This window comes from Macrobrachium nipponense, chromosome 14, assembly GCF_015104395.2.
Source record: "Macrobrachium nipponense isolate FS-2020 chromosome 14, ASM1510439v2, whole genome shotgun sequence".
NCBI classification, from domain to species: Eukaryota; Metazoa; Arthropoda; class Malacostraca; order Decapoda; family Palaemonidae; genus Macrobrachium; species Macrobrachium nipponense.
In genome coordinates, this window is record NC_087207.1 from 63,212,739 (window position 1) to 63,227,710 (window position 14,972).

Genomic DNA, 14,972 nt, shown 5'->3' on the forward strand with positions numbered 1-14,972 from the left:
ATACTAGAATTTTGAAATATTATTGTTTTCTAATTGTTAAGTCATGCACCAACCACTCCTCTTGTAAACATTTACTGAGTCAGACTGTTCCAAAAAGAGGTTTACAGCTAAACACTTCAGAGTCCTGCCCTAGAAGTTTACCTGTTACTAACAGCTAAACACTTCAAAGCCTTGCCCTAGGGATTTACTTGTTACTATCATCAAAATTTTTGAACTTTCTAAAAATACCTGAACAGATCCCTAATATGGCTTCTCAAAGGTATAATTTACCAAGAACCTTCTTTATATTTTATGGATGTTTGATCACTCTTGCTGCAGAACTCCAGGGATTTTACTATTGTTACTCTTGATATATCTTCTGTTTATGGATGTCCTCCTCACTTGTGTAAAATCATCTCCAGTTTTCTTATTTCCCGCTTTATCTCTTGATATTGGTACAGCTGTGCACTTCCCCATTTCTGGTGGTGTTTCCTACTGTTCCATTCTCTCACTTACTGTTTTCCTCTTCCTTAGAAACGACCTACCTCCATGATTCAGTCCCCCATATTTTTTCTGCTCCCATTTCCTAGCACCCTCTACTCTAAACCTTAGAACTCACTACTCTGTTGCATGAAGGTATCACAAATTAGTTTCCTTTCTGTTATCTTCCATCCAGTTTGGCTGATCAGTTTGATAATAGTTAAATCATACCTAGCCTATGTTTCGTCTAATCTTCTATGGGTACCCAAATGTCACTTCCATGAAGTAATGAAAAAAAAAATTTATCTCTAAAAATATATAAGGTTAAAATTTCATGTAAAACATTCAATAAATTATTTTTTTAGTCCTTCTTTTAAGCGGGTATTAGCTTTACACTAGGAAAAGATTATTAAAATCCAAACATTCCAAATTTTTTTCTCAAACCTTGTCCTCCAAATGAGGCCTTCACAATATGAAGGGTCCAGAAATTGCGTTTGAAAATTTGCAGTTTTCAAACACTGGTATCTAAGTAATTTTTTAAGATATTTTTGTGATTTTTGTTCCATTGTGAAGCAAAATTTGTCTACATTATAATGCTATGCATTTTATTGTTGACAAAATAAAACAAAATATGATATTATGAGTTAACTGAATGTGATATTTTTTTCTTCTGATAGTGATGTTGTTTACATTTTTTAGAAGTTATTTTTCAAGATGAAAAATATTGTTCATACAAAAAAATTAGTGATTCTGAAAGAAGAAGAAAAATTCTTCATGATGAACCTTTGAAATTAAAACTGAATTTATTTTGAAGTCACAAACAGTGATTGTTATTTGCTTTTGTGTTTTTTGGATTTTATACATATTTTCTAGTATATTTATTTTCATATATATTTTTTACCCAATAAAGATTTCTAAAAAATTTTTTTTACATGTTGTATGGTAATGTTTTGGCTTTCCAAAATAACCTTGTGAGCAATATATCTTCAAAAGAATTGAGCGGTGAATATTTTAGTTAAAGCATATACTGTAATGGAGAGTATGTAGTATATCTGTAGCATGTTAATTTCAGTACTATATAATTTTTTTTCAGTATGTATTTATATTTATTTTCAACACATATTATAATAAATAATGGAAAATATAACAACATCAATACCTTATAACAGTTGACATGCAATAAACATTCCCTGATTGGCAGATGCATAATTTTGTTCTGTGCGCTGATTGTCTGAGCCACCCAGCTGGCTGAGATAGACCCTTCAAACTATTTATTTTGCTCTCGACAAAAGTTATCATACAAAGGCACATTCTTGGAAACTCACAAAGCAAAAGAGTTCATGTTACTAAATGCAATTTTTGATAGTGTAGTCACTGTCTTGCCCTTAAGGATTACCTTTTCCATGGTCTATCCAGAGCTCCATGGTGACCAAAGAATTCTCTTAACTGGTCTGGTGGCAGGGTATTGTGTTGTAATGATAAACATTATAACACGTGATAGAGTATAAATGGACTCAGGATAAGAGGGCACTTTCTCTTAACCTCAGGGAATGCTAATACCAAATTTACCTACTAGTACTATGTCAAAACCCCAAGATAGAGTGGTTATGCACATCCTCACCATCATATTGTTTACATATGACCAAAAGCCGACCAAGCCACCATTCCTTTTCTGGTCAGTTAGGGAACCAGAGCTCAGAGAAGTCCATTCTTTGCTTATTGATTGAGCTAAGTGCATAATTTTAAGTTCCACTTAAAATTTATTTAGTTTAGACTGTGGGGCAATTATTTATTGTGTGTAAAAAGCTGTAATCAACCTAATAATTTCATTAACGAGATTCATGGAAACATATAAGTTGAAAGCTAAGTGTACAATTTTCATTTTCAGTTAAAAATGTTGTTAGTTTATAATGTGGAACAATGATTTTATTGAGCATGAAAAGCCAGTACACACGCGCTAGCGATTTAGGATCATTAGGTCTGAGAGTTTCGTTCTTCGCTATTTGATTTCATTACAGAAGTTCATGGAAACATCTAACTTGAATGCTGAGTACACAATTTCAAGTTCCAGTTAAAAATTCTTTCGTTTAGACCATACAACAATGATGAAACTGCTCATTTTAAGCTGTCTCTGTGATTCCTAGAGTTCAGTAGGACTAAGGAAAGGGGAAATTATATCCTTCTGGCAAACTCTGGCAGCAGACATGTAATCCTTTTTTCTTAGATCAATATATATGTTTGGGTCAAAACCAAACCTAGTAACATCAGTACCGCCCAGGTGTATTATGTTTGAGTAAAAACCCAGTAACATCAGTCCTCACTATCTCCAAGGTTAAACCCATGGAAGAAATAGAGGAATTTTTACATGGGGAGACATTCTTACTATGGAATAAGAAGGGGGCATTGCCACTGAAATGACCCTGGTGTCCGGAAGGGCATCCGGCTGTAAAAATCTGTGCCAAAACCTAAAAATGGAATGAGCCAAAATATGGAAAGAGGTAATACTGGGGCGTACTCCGTAAACGACGCACAGAGACCCTAACTCTGTGATAAGGTGAGGGCTACTGCATCAGGAGCGGGTGCACTAAAGAAGTGAGCTCACATTGGATTTAGAGTATGTCAGCTTAATATTGGGTCCATGACTGGGAGAGGTAGAGAACTGGCTGATTTAACCCTTAAACGCCGACTGGACGTATTTTACGTCGACATTTTTTGTCTCTCGGGTGCCGACTGGACGTATTTTACGTCGACATACAAAAGTTTTTTTAAAAATTCGCGGAAAAATACTTTTAGGCCTACCAGCCGAAAACTCTTGAATCACGCGCCTTGGGGGATGCTGGGAGTTCACGGATCAAGGTGTTGTTTTGTTTACAATCGTTACGCAGGCGCGCAAGCGCGAATTTCTTTCTTGCCACACTAAAAAGTATCTGTGACACATCTCGGAAATTATTTCGTCACTTTGACATAATTTTTTTACCATTTTAAATTAGCCGTTACATAGAGTATTATATATGAAAATGTGCGCATTTTTATGTAGAATACAACAAAAAAATACTCATGATTGTAGCTTTTATCAGTTTTAAGATATTTTCATATAAATGACGGTAAGTGCCAAAATTTCAACCTTCGGTCAACTTTGACTCTACCGAAATGGTCGAAAAACGCAATTGTAAGCTAAAACTCTTATATTTAAGTAATATTCAATCATTTAACTTAATTTTGCAACTAATTGGAAGTCTCTAGCACAATATTTCGATTTATGGTGAATTTATGAAAAAACTTTTTCCTTACGTCCGCGCGGTAACTCTTCCGAAAATAATCATACATGCGATTGTGGTAATGTTTGCACCATTTTAAATTAGCCGTTACATAAAGTTTTATATATGAAAATGTGCGCAATTTCATGCACAATACAACTAAAAACAACCCATGGTTGTAGCTTTTATCAATTTTGAAATATTTTCATATAAAAAATGATAAGTGACAAATTTTCAACCTTCGGTCAATATTGACTCTACCGAAATGGTCGAAAAACGCAATTGTAAGCTAAAACGCTTATATTCTAGTAATATTCAAGCATTTACCTTCATTTTGCAACAAATTGGAAGTCTCTAGCACAATATTTCGATTTATGGTGAATTTATGAAAAAAATAACATTTTCTTTACGTCCGCGCGGTAACTCTTCCGAAAAAATCATACGTGCGATTGTGGTAATGTTTGCACCATTTTAAATTAGCCGTTACATAACGTTTTATATATGAAAATGTGCGCAATTTCATGTATAATACAACAATAAATAGTTGAAGGTTGTAGCTATTCTCATTTTCGAAATATTTGCATATAAATCACGATAAATAGAAAAAAAACCACGTTCGGTCAAATTTGACTCTACCGAAATGGTCGAAAAACGCAATTGTAAGATAAAACTCTTACAGTCTAGTAATATTCAGTCATTTATCTTCATCGTGAAACAAATTCGAAGTCTCTAGCACAATATTTAAATTTATGGTGAATTTTAAAAAAAAACTTTCCTTCCCTCCGCGCGCTGATTCTCCGCCACAAATCTCCGAAATGCGTAAGTCCCATTCTCGGAATATTTGCTCCGTTTCATATTAGGCATTTCATAGAGTTTTATATATGAAAATGTGCGCAATTTCATGTAGAATAAAACGAAAAATATTTGAAAGTTGTAGCTTTTCTTATTTTTGAAATAATTGCATATAAAAAAAAATATATATAAAAAATTCGACATTCGGTCAACTTTAGCTCATCAGATATGGTCGAAAACTGCATTTGTAAGCTAATATTCTTACAGTATAGTAATATTCAATCATTTGTCTTCATTCTGAAACATATTGGAAGTCTCTAGGACAATATTTAGATTTATGGTGAATTTTTGAAAAAAATATGTGTTTACGTAAGCGCGTTACGAATTCATGCATTATTTTGTGATAATATTTTCTCTGTGTTGCTTTTATCGTTTTACAATTTGTTATATACCAAAATGATTGAAATTTAGTGTACATTACAACGAAAAAATAAGTAACTTGTTACCTTCAACCGTTTTGCGCACAGCGCGATTTGAATACAATTATATATGAAATTTCGTTTTTGCGCTATCATATATCGCATTATTTATATATGATAATGATAATTTTTTTCATTTCTGATGGTTGCATACTAAACTTCAAGCAATGAGAAAAAAAGGAGCCAAAAATGAACTCTTAATCTTGAAAACTAAGCGCGCTGTGATTTTTTGAAAAAAAATATTTTTTCCGCTTACGCGCTCACTCTCAAACCCCTCCGGCACACGGGAGTCATTTTTTTATTTACCGCTCCGGCGTTTAAGGGTTAATGGGAGAAAAGACAGCAGATGTTGTGTGTGCAAGAAACGAGATGGAAAGGAAATAAAGCTAAAGAGTTGGGTGATGGATATAAGCTATATTATAGTGGAGCAAAAAAACAAGGTAGAAATGGAGTTAGCATATTACTGTTTGGTGAACTAAAGAATACTGTGATAGAAGTGCATAGAAAGAATGACTGTATCAACAGATTGAAGATATGTTATGGAGGAGAGATTCTGAATATTATAAGTGCATATGCACCACAAGTTGGTTGCACAGAAGAAGAGAAGGGAAATTTCTGGAGAGACATGGATGGAATAATGCAAGAACTGGAAGAACATGAGAGGGTGATAGTGGGGGCAGATTTGAATAGCCTGTCGGAAGTGAAAATGAGGTGATTGGTCGGGTGCATGGGGGCCATGGAATTTGGGAGAGAAACCCAGAAGGAGAGAGTGTAGTGGACTTTGCTGTGTCATTTGACATGGCAATAGTAAGCACATTCTTTAAGAAGAAAAGGGAACACCTAATAACATACAGGAATGGGGGAAGATGCTCCCAGATAGACTACTTCCTGTATAAAAGGATGAAGTGGTGGAGGTCAAGAACTACAAAGTTATCCCAGATGACCATGTAGCCCCCCAACACAGACTGCTATGTATGGATCTGAAGCTAAAAAGGGAAAGAAAACCCAAAGCTAAGGGGATAAGGAAAATGGTACAAATTAGTGAGGGAAGGGGATAAGAAGAGAGAGTTTAAGAGGAGGGTTTTGGAGGATACTGATATAGAAATTGAAGATGTTCAAGAATGGTGGGCAAGAAATGCAAAAGTAATGAGAAGGCATGGAAAGGAGCTGCTAGGAGAGACATTTGGTATCATATGGGAAGAAAAGGAGAGTTGGTGGTGGGATGAGGACATTGAGAAAGTAGTAAAAGATAAGAAGGAAGCAAAGAAAAGATGGGAAGAGTCACAGTCTATGGAAGACAGAGATAGGTTCAGAGAGAAAAACAAGGTGGTGAAAAAGGTGGTAGCCCAAGCTAAACCAAAGACGTATGATGATGTGTATAATGAGCTGGGGACAAAGGAAGGATTAAACAAGATGATCAAGCTATCAAAGGCTAGAAATAAGAGTACCAAAGATATTACACATATCAAACAAATAAAAGATCATAATGGTGCAGTACCTAGGAAGGAGGAAGACATTGTGAAGAGATAGAAAGAATATTTCGGAACAGTTGTTAAATGAAGAAAATATTAGACTAATAAGAAAGGATAGGCAAATGAACATTGGCAAGGGAATAAGGTTTTCTAGGCAAGAGGTACTAAATGCACTGAAGAAGATGAAGAATGGCAAGGCAACAGGACCAGACATGATTCCTGTGGAGGAATGGAAAGCATTAGGAGATGAAGGAGTGGATATACTGTACGATCTTATGATAAAGATCCTTGAGCAGGAAAATATACCAAATGAGTGGCGTGGGAGTACTATGCTGATCCTAATATTTAAAGGAAAGGTAATGTTTAAGAGTGTAGTAATTATAGGGGGTATTAAATTGATGTCCCACACTTTGAAGATACTGGAAACAATGATAGATGACAGACTGAGAGAAGAAGTAGAAATGGATAAAGAGCAGATGGGATTTATGAAGGGAAGAGGAACAAGAAGTATATGTCTGAGGCAACTAATGGAGAAATTTGGGGAAAAGCAAAGGGACCTACAGATAGTATCCATTGACCTTGAAAAGGCTTATGACCGAGTCCTGAGACACCAGGGGTCGGCTCTGAGCCCAATTATCTTTAACATAGTGATGGATGTTATAATAGAGGAAGTAAGGGAGGCAGTACCATGGAACATATCGTATGTGGATGATATTGTTCTGTGCTCAGAGAGCAGCGAAGATCTGGAAATGAAATTAGTAAGATGGAGACAAGTACTGAAGGACAGAGGAATAAGAATAAGTAGATCTAAGACAGAATATAAATGTACCACCAATGAGGGGGATGGTAGAGAAAGTATTCGGCTTGGCAAGTATTTGGGATCCTTTGCTACCGCTGGAGGAAGTATGGAAGAAGAATTAAAACATCGGGTACAGGCAGGGCTGGAACAACTGGAAAAGGGCTTCTGGAGTTCTTTGTGACAAAAGAGTACTGCTGAAGTTAAAAGGTAAATTTCACAAGATGGTGGTAAGAACAGCAATGCTGTATGGTATGGAAACAGCAAGCATGAGAAAGACAGAGGCGAAGATGGGTGTGGCAGAAATGAAAATGCTTAGGTGGATGTCTGGGTGACAAGAGAGGATAGGAGAAATGACTATGTAAGGGGGTAGACTAAGGTGGTGGAAATATCAAAGAAAGTGCAGGAGGGGAGGCTGAGATGGTATAGACATCTGTTGAGTAGAGATGAGGACCACGCTGGGAGACATACTATGGGGATGAAGGTTCAAGGAAGAAGAAGAAGAGGGAGACCAAGAAAGAGATGGAAGGACTGCGTGAGAGGAGACGAAATAGATGGAAACGGCTCATCCGGAACGGTGACCCCTTATAAAAATGGGAACCAGCTAGGAAGAAGGAAAAGAAGATTGCCACTGAAATGACCCTGCTGAATCTAGATGGATTGGGGACACAAATTTTAGGTATGCCTGGGAGAAACCTTATAGTAGGAATTCTATACCCATTTGCACCTATCGATGCTGAATAGGATCTTTTCCCCCAAAAGGAATACTAGGATCCATCTGACTCCGACTGATATTACTGTACTATATTTCCGTAGGGGTATTGTAACTTACCCAGGACTTTTGCCTCTTTAGTAAAAGGCCGTTACAGTTCAGTTGTTGAAGCTCAGTCAAAATGTGCAAGCTTCCCCAAATGGTAGTTGCTGTTTGGTCCTCAAAACTCTCCACTTCCCTAACAAAAAGACATGGGATGTGGGTAAGGGATCATCCTGCATTGACCAACGGAAAGGAATGGTGTCTTGGCCGGATTTTGGACGCATGTAAACAATACAACGGTGTGTATGCACATAACCACCTCTTCTTCTTCTTGCAGTTTTGACGTAGTAGGTAAACTGGCTATTAGCATTCGCTGAGGATAATAGAAAGTGCCCTCTTATCCTGAGTCTAATTAAACTCAACCATGTGTTATAATGCTTATCATTACAACACAATAACTGGCCACAAGACCAGTTAAGAAAATTCTTTGATATTAGTCTGGTCACCATGGAGCTCTGGTTAGACCATGGAAAGGGTAATCCTTAAGGACTCAACAACAACTACTAAAAATAGGTTTTTCCTACATCAAAACCTGGTTTTCGACCATGTTAGCACTTGAATTTTCATTTTCTGCTTATACAGGCTTCAACTTGAATAAATGCTGGAGCTTTTGGCGGGTTTTCAAAAATTGACCCTCTGGACCGACAGATCATTTGTATTGTGAAAGCCTTAAATGAAATCATCAAGAATTCTGGGTCAATCTTAAGGTAGGGCTATGCTTTCACTGAGGTCAGAGTGAATGCAGTTCCAGACTTTTGCCTTTCTTTTTTGCTTAAACTCAATATATCTATTGTTCCCTACATCATTACAGGCAAATCAGCTTCTGCCTCATAATATCTGAGGTCTGTAATTTGTTCATGATTCACTTTCTTGATGAAGTCAGTACAGGTAGTTGCAAATAGGGATATGACATTTACCTAATGTCATCATGACCTCATCCTATCTCAATAATCAAAGGACTATGAGGTTTTAGCTTTGTACTACTTTCAAGAGGAATGTCACAGGGGTAAACATGGCACTAGTGATAGAAACTAATCAACGCACTCACCAAAAAGGACCATACAAAAAATACTTAAGCAGAGATCATCGGCATAACCTGAGTTTTGGATATTTATTAACAACCTGGGAACCACCATCAATCAGACCAATGTAGTCTGAATGAGTCAGAGTAGGGGACCTTTCTCTTAACTAATTAACAAAAAAAAAAGTTTGTAATTTGTAGAAACCTAAGCAAAACTAAAAATATTTTTGTTTCAAGAAAACTACTCCCGATTTTCTACCCCCTTAAATTGGGTGGCTGGAAATAGTCACAGGAAAAGTTACAATTTTGGGTAGGAAAAAGGTTACGTTAATTTATGGTGGCCAGTAATGAAGTCACAGGGAAAAATTTACAATATTTCTTGGGGGTCATTATCTTTATGATATTTACAGTCTTTTATGTTTTTACAATAATCCCCAACAGTCTTGTACTAAACACACCGCAATGTGGCTACATACAGAGGGAAAAAACCCAACGGGCTTGTACTCAACATGCCACAAAGGTGGATACATGGATAGTACATACCGGTTAAAACCCTTGGGAGTCACTATCTAGGAAAGATTGTAACTTTTTTGCTTGTGAAATTTTTCCTGTAACTTTTTTTTTCTGTGGCTTATTTACCTGGATTCTTAAATTGGTACACATCTACAATACAGCAGAACCATGATCCTTGTTGTATTAGAACTTGACATAATTTGGCTTATTTTTAATATTTTATTAATTTACTGTAATAATTAGCCTTGTTTTCCAATATTTTATTATTAGCAATAATTTTTGTGCCTATCGGTAATACAGGCAGTCCCTGGATCTTGATGCCGACAATGGGTTAATGTGCCTCTGTAAGGTATGTATCAGTGCCAATACGTACACTGTTATTGGCGCCGATAACCAGAAATCGGCACATTTTGGAGCTAGACAATCCCTATACTACAACCAAATCGCCAATAACCAAGACCATCAATAACCGGGGACTACCAGTACAGTGAACCCTCCGTATTCCCATTCTCAAGATTCACGGACTCAGTTATTCATGAGTTTCTCTAGGGAACAAATATACCCCTTATTTGCATAAAATTCGCCTACCCTGGGTATTTTTCACAGGGAAATATTCACTAAATAATGTATTCTCATATCAACTTTATGACTAAATGCACATTTTGTGGTAAAACTATTCAAATATTCAGGTATAAGAATTTTCAGAGGGTTTTTCTTGTTTGAACTATTAAAATAGGCTGTTCTAAGCATTTTTAAAGGAGTTTAAGTTTTTTTTTTTTTTTTTTTTTTGGGGGGGGGGGAACACATCACCCACAAATATGGGGGTTCACTGTACGGCCGCATTAGCGTGGGGCAGTTTTTTTTATACAGTATACATTTAAAAATACAAAAAGTGCATCTCATATGGTATGTTATTTAACTCTTGAACAACTTAGTCAAGTGTAATTTATGAGCAATATTTGGTGGTCAAGAACAGATAATCTATTTTCAGTTATGTCTAACAGATTAGCATTGAGGACCAGGGTTCTACTGCAATATACTGTACATGCAAAATTCGGGAATTATCTGTATATGAGCTAAACCAGGAAACAATCATTAGTGGGAGTCAAACTCACTGCTTATTCACATCACATTAGCTTAAAAAGCTATGCAACACTTGGTACTTCCACCCTTAACCAGACCTGATGTAGTATGTTTTTTAAATTGCATTTACATATATGGTATTTTTCACATAAAACACTCACAACCATTTCCAACTATACTAAAAGTCAAGCACTAGTGTTATTAGCACATCAGTATAAAACCACAAACCTTTATGCATCTACCCAGCAAAATGTGAAATCTGCACAAGTCAAACCAAAACCAAAACTCAGTGAAAGGGTTATGGCACCATCACCAAAATATTTCACTTTTCTGAATACATACTGTTCCACTGGATTGTCTGAAGCTATACAGACTTGCTTCTGCACAATATAGCTGCAATAATAAATATTATATGTTCATAACAGAGGGGATAATACACAACACTGAGTTCTTTAAAGATCACAAATAAATGAAGGATCTAAAAATGATTCCTAAAATAGAACATCTGATATACTGTACTGTATACGTATTTAAACACTCCAAATTTTCATAGGAACAGAACAAGGGTATACCACATCATAATCACATTACGTGGAAACATTCAACATATTTTCAAAACTGCCGTCTAATATACCTGAAAAAAATCATCCAAGCACTTGCTCAAACATAGAAAGTTCCATGCATTAAAGGTATTGTTTTCTACCTAGAAAAATTTAAAGATGTAAGCAAAGATGTATGTTAAAGCAAATTGAAGTTTCTTAATATAAAGAATAATATAGATCTACCAGTGATAGAAACTCGTAGAACATCCACATTGATAACCAAACAGCTGCTATTTGCAGCAATTTCATCAACATTGAGAACAATCATTCACCTGTTTTATTTACAGATTTTATGACACATAATCATGCATAGGAGCAGTATGATAAAACCTAAGAATCATAAATATTCCTAGGTTACAAATAACTGAAGTCACTTTATGAAAGTCACACTCCTCGTACTAATGAAGCACTGCATGAAGAAAGGCATTCTTCCCATTTATAGAGCAGCAATTTGCAATCGAGTAAGGTTGGTGTGGACACAGTTGGACATGGAAGTCATTTCAGGTCAAGTTAAATAGCTAGATTCTACAATTATGACTTGGGATACTACTTGATCAAGCTATTTGAAATTGATCAGAGGAATCATTACTATATAGGGATTTTGGTAACATTTGTGGAACAAAAAAGTCTATCAGGTTAAGGTGATTTGAAACAATCAGTGAAAATTACCCCAGATGTTTCAGTAACTCTTGAAACCAAGAGGTACTGCACATGTTTGGGCAAAACTCATGGTCTCAGACAGCCTCAACCATCATTACTGTGCATCTGTTATGGTGATCACTGTTGCTGTTAATTTCCCTGATGTTTCACTACAGAAATTCTTTCCCCAAAGGTAGATGGAATACATAAGGGGGTGGAATTTCCAGCTGTTCTGGGCCTAATAAACACAGGCCCAGTTGGTTGGTATACCTAGTGGCATTGAACCATCTTGTGTTAATACATAGCATGAAACTTCAGTGAACTTTTTGGAACAGAAGATCCAACATAGGTGTGACATACCTGTGTCTCATTAGAGTGAGTGTTTTAAGTAGTTTGCTATATTAGAGTAAAGAAAAGGCTGTATCTTAATAGTACAGTGGACACCCGCTTATTTGCGGTTTGGCAACTGCGGATTCAGTTATTCCTAGATTACCCTGTGATGCGTTTTTCAATAATACACAGTTATAAACATTTTAGAGGGATTCTACTATATCTTGGATTTTTGGTAATTGCAGGTGGTTGTGGTATCTAACGCCCTCGAATATTGGGGGTCCACTGTAATAACATTAATAAACAGATAAAATATGAATTTTCAATTTTGAAATTAATTTTTAAATACTTAGTAATATTTGCATGCATGTGCCTTTCATGCCCATTAACTAGACAACAAACCTACCGACGTTGAATCCTAAACATTCAATACACGCATTAAATACTGCAAATATATGAATACATACATAAGACAGTTACATATACTTCCTTAAATACATATGTATGTGGAATTTATGCCCCAAAACAACAGGCAACAAGCCAGATGGTCTCAAAGAAATTAGACTGCTGTAGCTTGTTCATGGTTCTTTAAATTCAAAACAACCACATTCCCGACAGAGCTCCTTTCAACACCAAGCCATTCCTTTAAGCAAGTGTATCGACTGGCAGGCATATTATGAAAAGTGGTGAGGAGGGAGGTTGTCTATTAGTTCTGCAGGTAAGTATTCACAAATTAATTTCAAAATTGAAAATTCATTTGTTTCATACTAACCTGCAGAACTAATACTGTATTTCCATGCCCAACATTGAAAATTGGATGGAAGGATGCAATTAATAGCACTCAAAACAGGGTTTGTTGTATAATTATAACTTCAAAATTCAATATCCTAAAATTTACTTACCAAACCTGCATTTGACAATGCAGGTTTGCAGTGTCGTAGAAAAATTGTGGTTGATTGTCAGTTAGTTATTGTCAGTCCATCTGCCTAAGATGGCTTATTAACCTCTACCACCAGTCAGACCAACACTCTCTAATGCCCCTCAGTACAGACTCTGCAAGTTCAATCCCACAGTCTTTGAATTAAAGCAAGTTGTAATGACTGATATGTCATGTGAACTGGCAAGTATCAGACTGCCAAACAGACATACAACCTTTTCTCTCTCTGTCAGGTATGGGCAAGTGTCAGACCTCCATTCACTGACATCCCAATCACCCCACTTACGAATTCTACACCAGCATACAAGTGGGAAGATGAGAGAAACTCATTCACACAGCTTTCATGTCTAATCTTACATAGGAGCCAAACTCATCCTGACCATAAATACCACTATAATTCTAGGTACAACGAACAGGGAGAGAGTGAATGATTAGGTTAAGTTATCACACTGCCAGCAGCAACAATGGGACCAAGCTATCTTACAGAATCATGTACATATGTATTGTACATTTCTTAAATAATGACTAGAAAAAACACTATTCGATCTCCATGTAGCAGCATTTAAAACTGACAGAAGTGAAGCATTAGTAGAATAGCCCCAAATACTAAGTGGACCTTTGTCCTTAGAAGAAGAGGGCTTATCATACCTATTTGACTGAGCCCCTGATATTACCTCTCTCAGTAAAATGGACAGCCCACTCTTGGAAATTGGTCGTGAATTGTTTCTTAATGATACAAATAAAGATCTAGGTCTCTGCTCTATTGATTCAACCCTCTCCAAGTAGTACCTCAATGTTCTGACTGGACATAAAATCCTGTCTGGCTCTTGACCACCAACATATGCAGCTAATGAATGGATAACATATTCCTTTGGAAGAGGTCAGGATTCAGTCTCAGTTTTTGCCCTAAATTCAGGCAAATATGAAACTACCAAATCTTCTCCGTCCATTGCCACAACTGAAGAAAGAGCATGAAGTTCACAATGTCTTTTAGCTGTGGACAGAGCCAAAAGGTAAAGGGATTTCTTCGTCAGACCTTAGATCAGCCGATCCAAGAGGTTCATAAGGTGGTGTCAGTAATGTCATCAAGACCTCATCTAAGTCCCATTAGGGCAGGTGAAGAGATCTAGGGGCTTCTACCTCAAATGAATGAAGATCAGAGAGCAGAGGATCCTTGAATACATCCTTATACCAAAATCTAAAAACAGATGCTAACATCGCCTTTTAACCCTTAATAATAGAGATTGAAAACCTTCTCTTATGTTGCAAATGAAGTAGAAAATCAGCTACATTTGACACTGTGGAGACTGATACTGTCTATTATTCCTACACCAAGTGCTATTTACTCTCCACTTATGCTGGTCATTTACATTTGTGGTATTTCATCTAGCCCTGGAGACTTGTCAGGCCACCTCCGCAGACACGACCCTTGCTCGAGTGAAATGCTGGATAGTCTCCAAGCGACTAGACGAAGAAGCATTTGGGGGTTGAGATGAAATTTGTGCTAATGGGACTGCCTCAGGAGGTCCCGTATGACAGGCAGCCTCACTGGTACTTCCACTAACATCTCTCAGAGATCTATCCACCACTCCTGGGGCCACCATGGAGCTATGAGTGTGACCCTGCATTGAGATGATGCTCTTATCTTGTTCAAAACCTGTTGTAGAATGGGAATTGGAGGGGATGCATATGCCTCCAGGTGCGAGTTCTGGAGCATAGTATCCCCGCCTGTTACCCTAGGATTTTGACGTGGTCTGAAATACACTGGAAGGCCATAA

General features: G+C 36.7%; 1 protein-coding gene across 1 annotated transcript in view; it reads right to left on the reverse strand.

Moving 5' to 3' along the window:
* The window catches only part of LOC135226561 (laminin subunit beta-1-like), a gene marked incomplete in the record, with an annotated part of 308,726 nt that overhangs the window by 209,111 nt on the left and 84,643 nt on the right, over positions 1-14,972 (reverse strand). Inside the window, 1 exon segment of the mRNA XM_064266238.1 lies at positions 11,029-11,079. Coding sequence (XP_064122308.1) covers positions 11,029-11,079 — 51 coding nt within the window.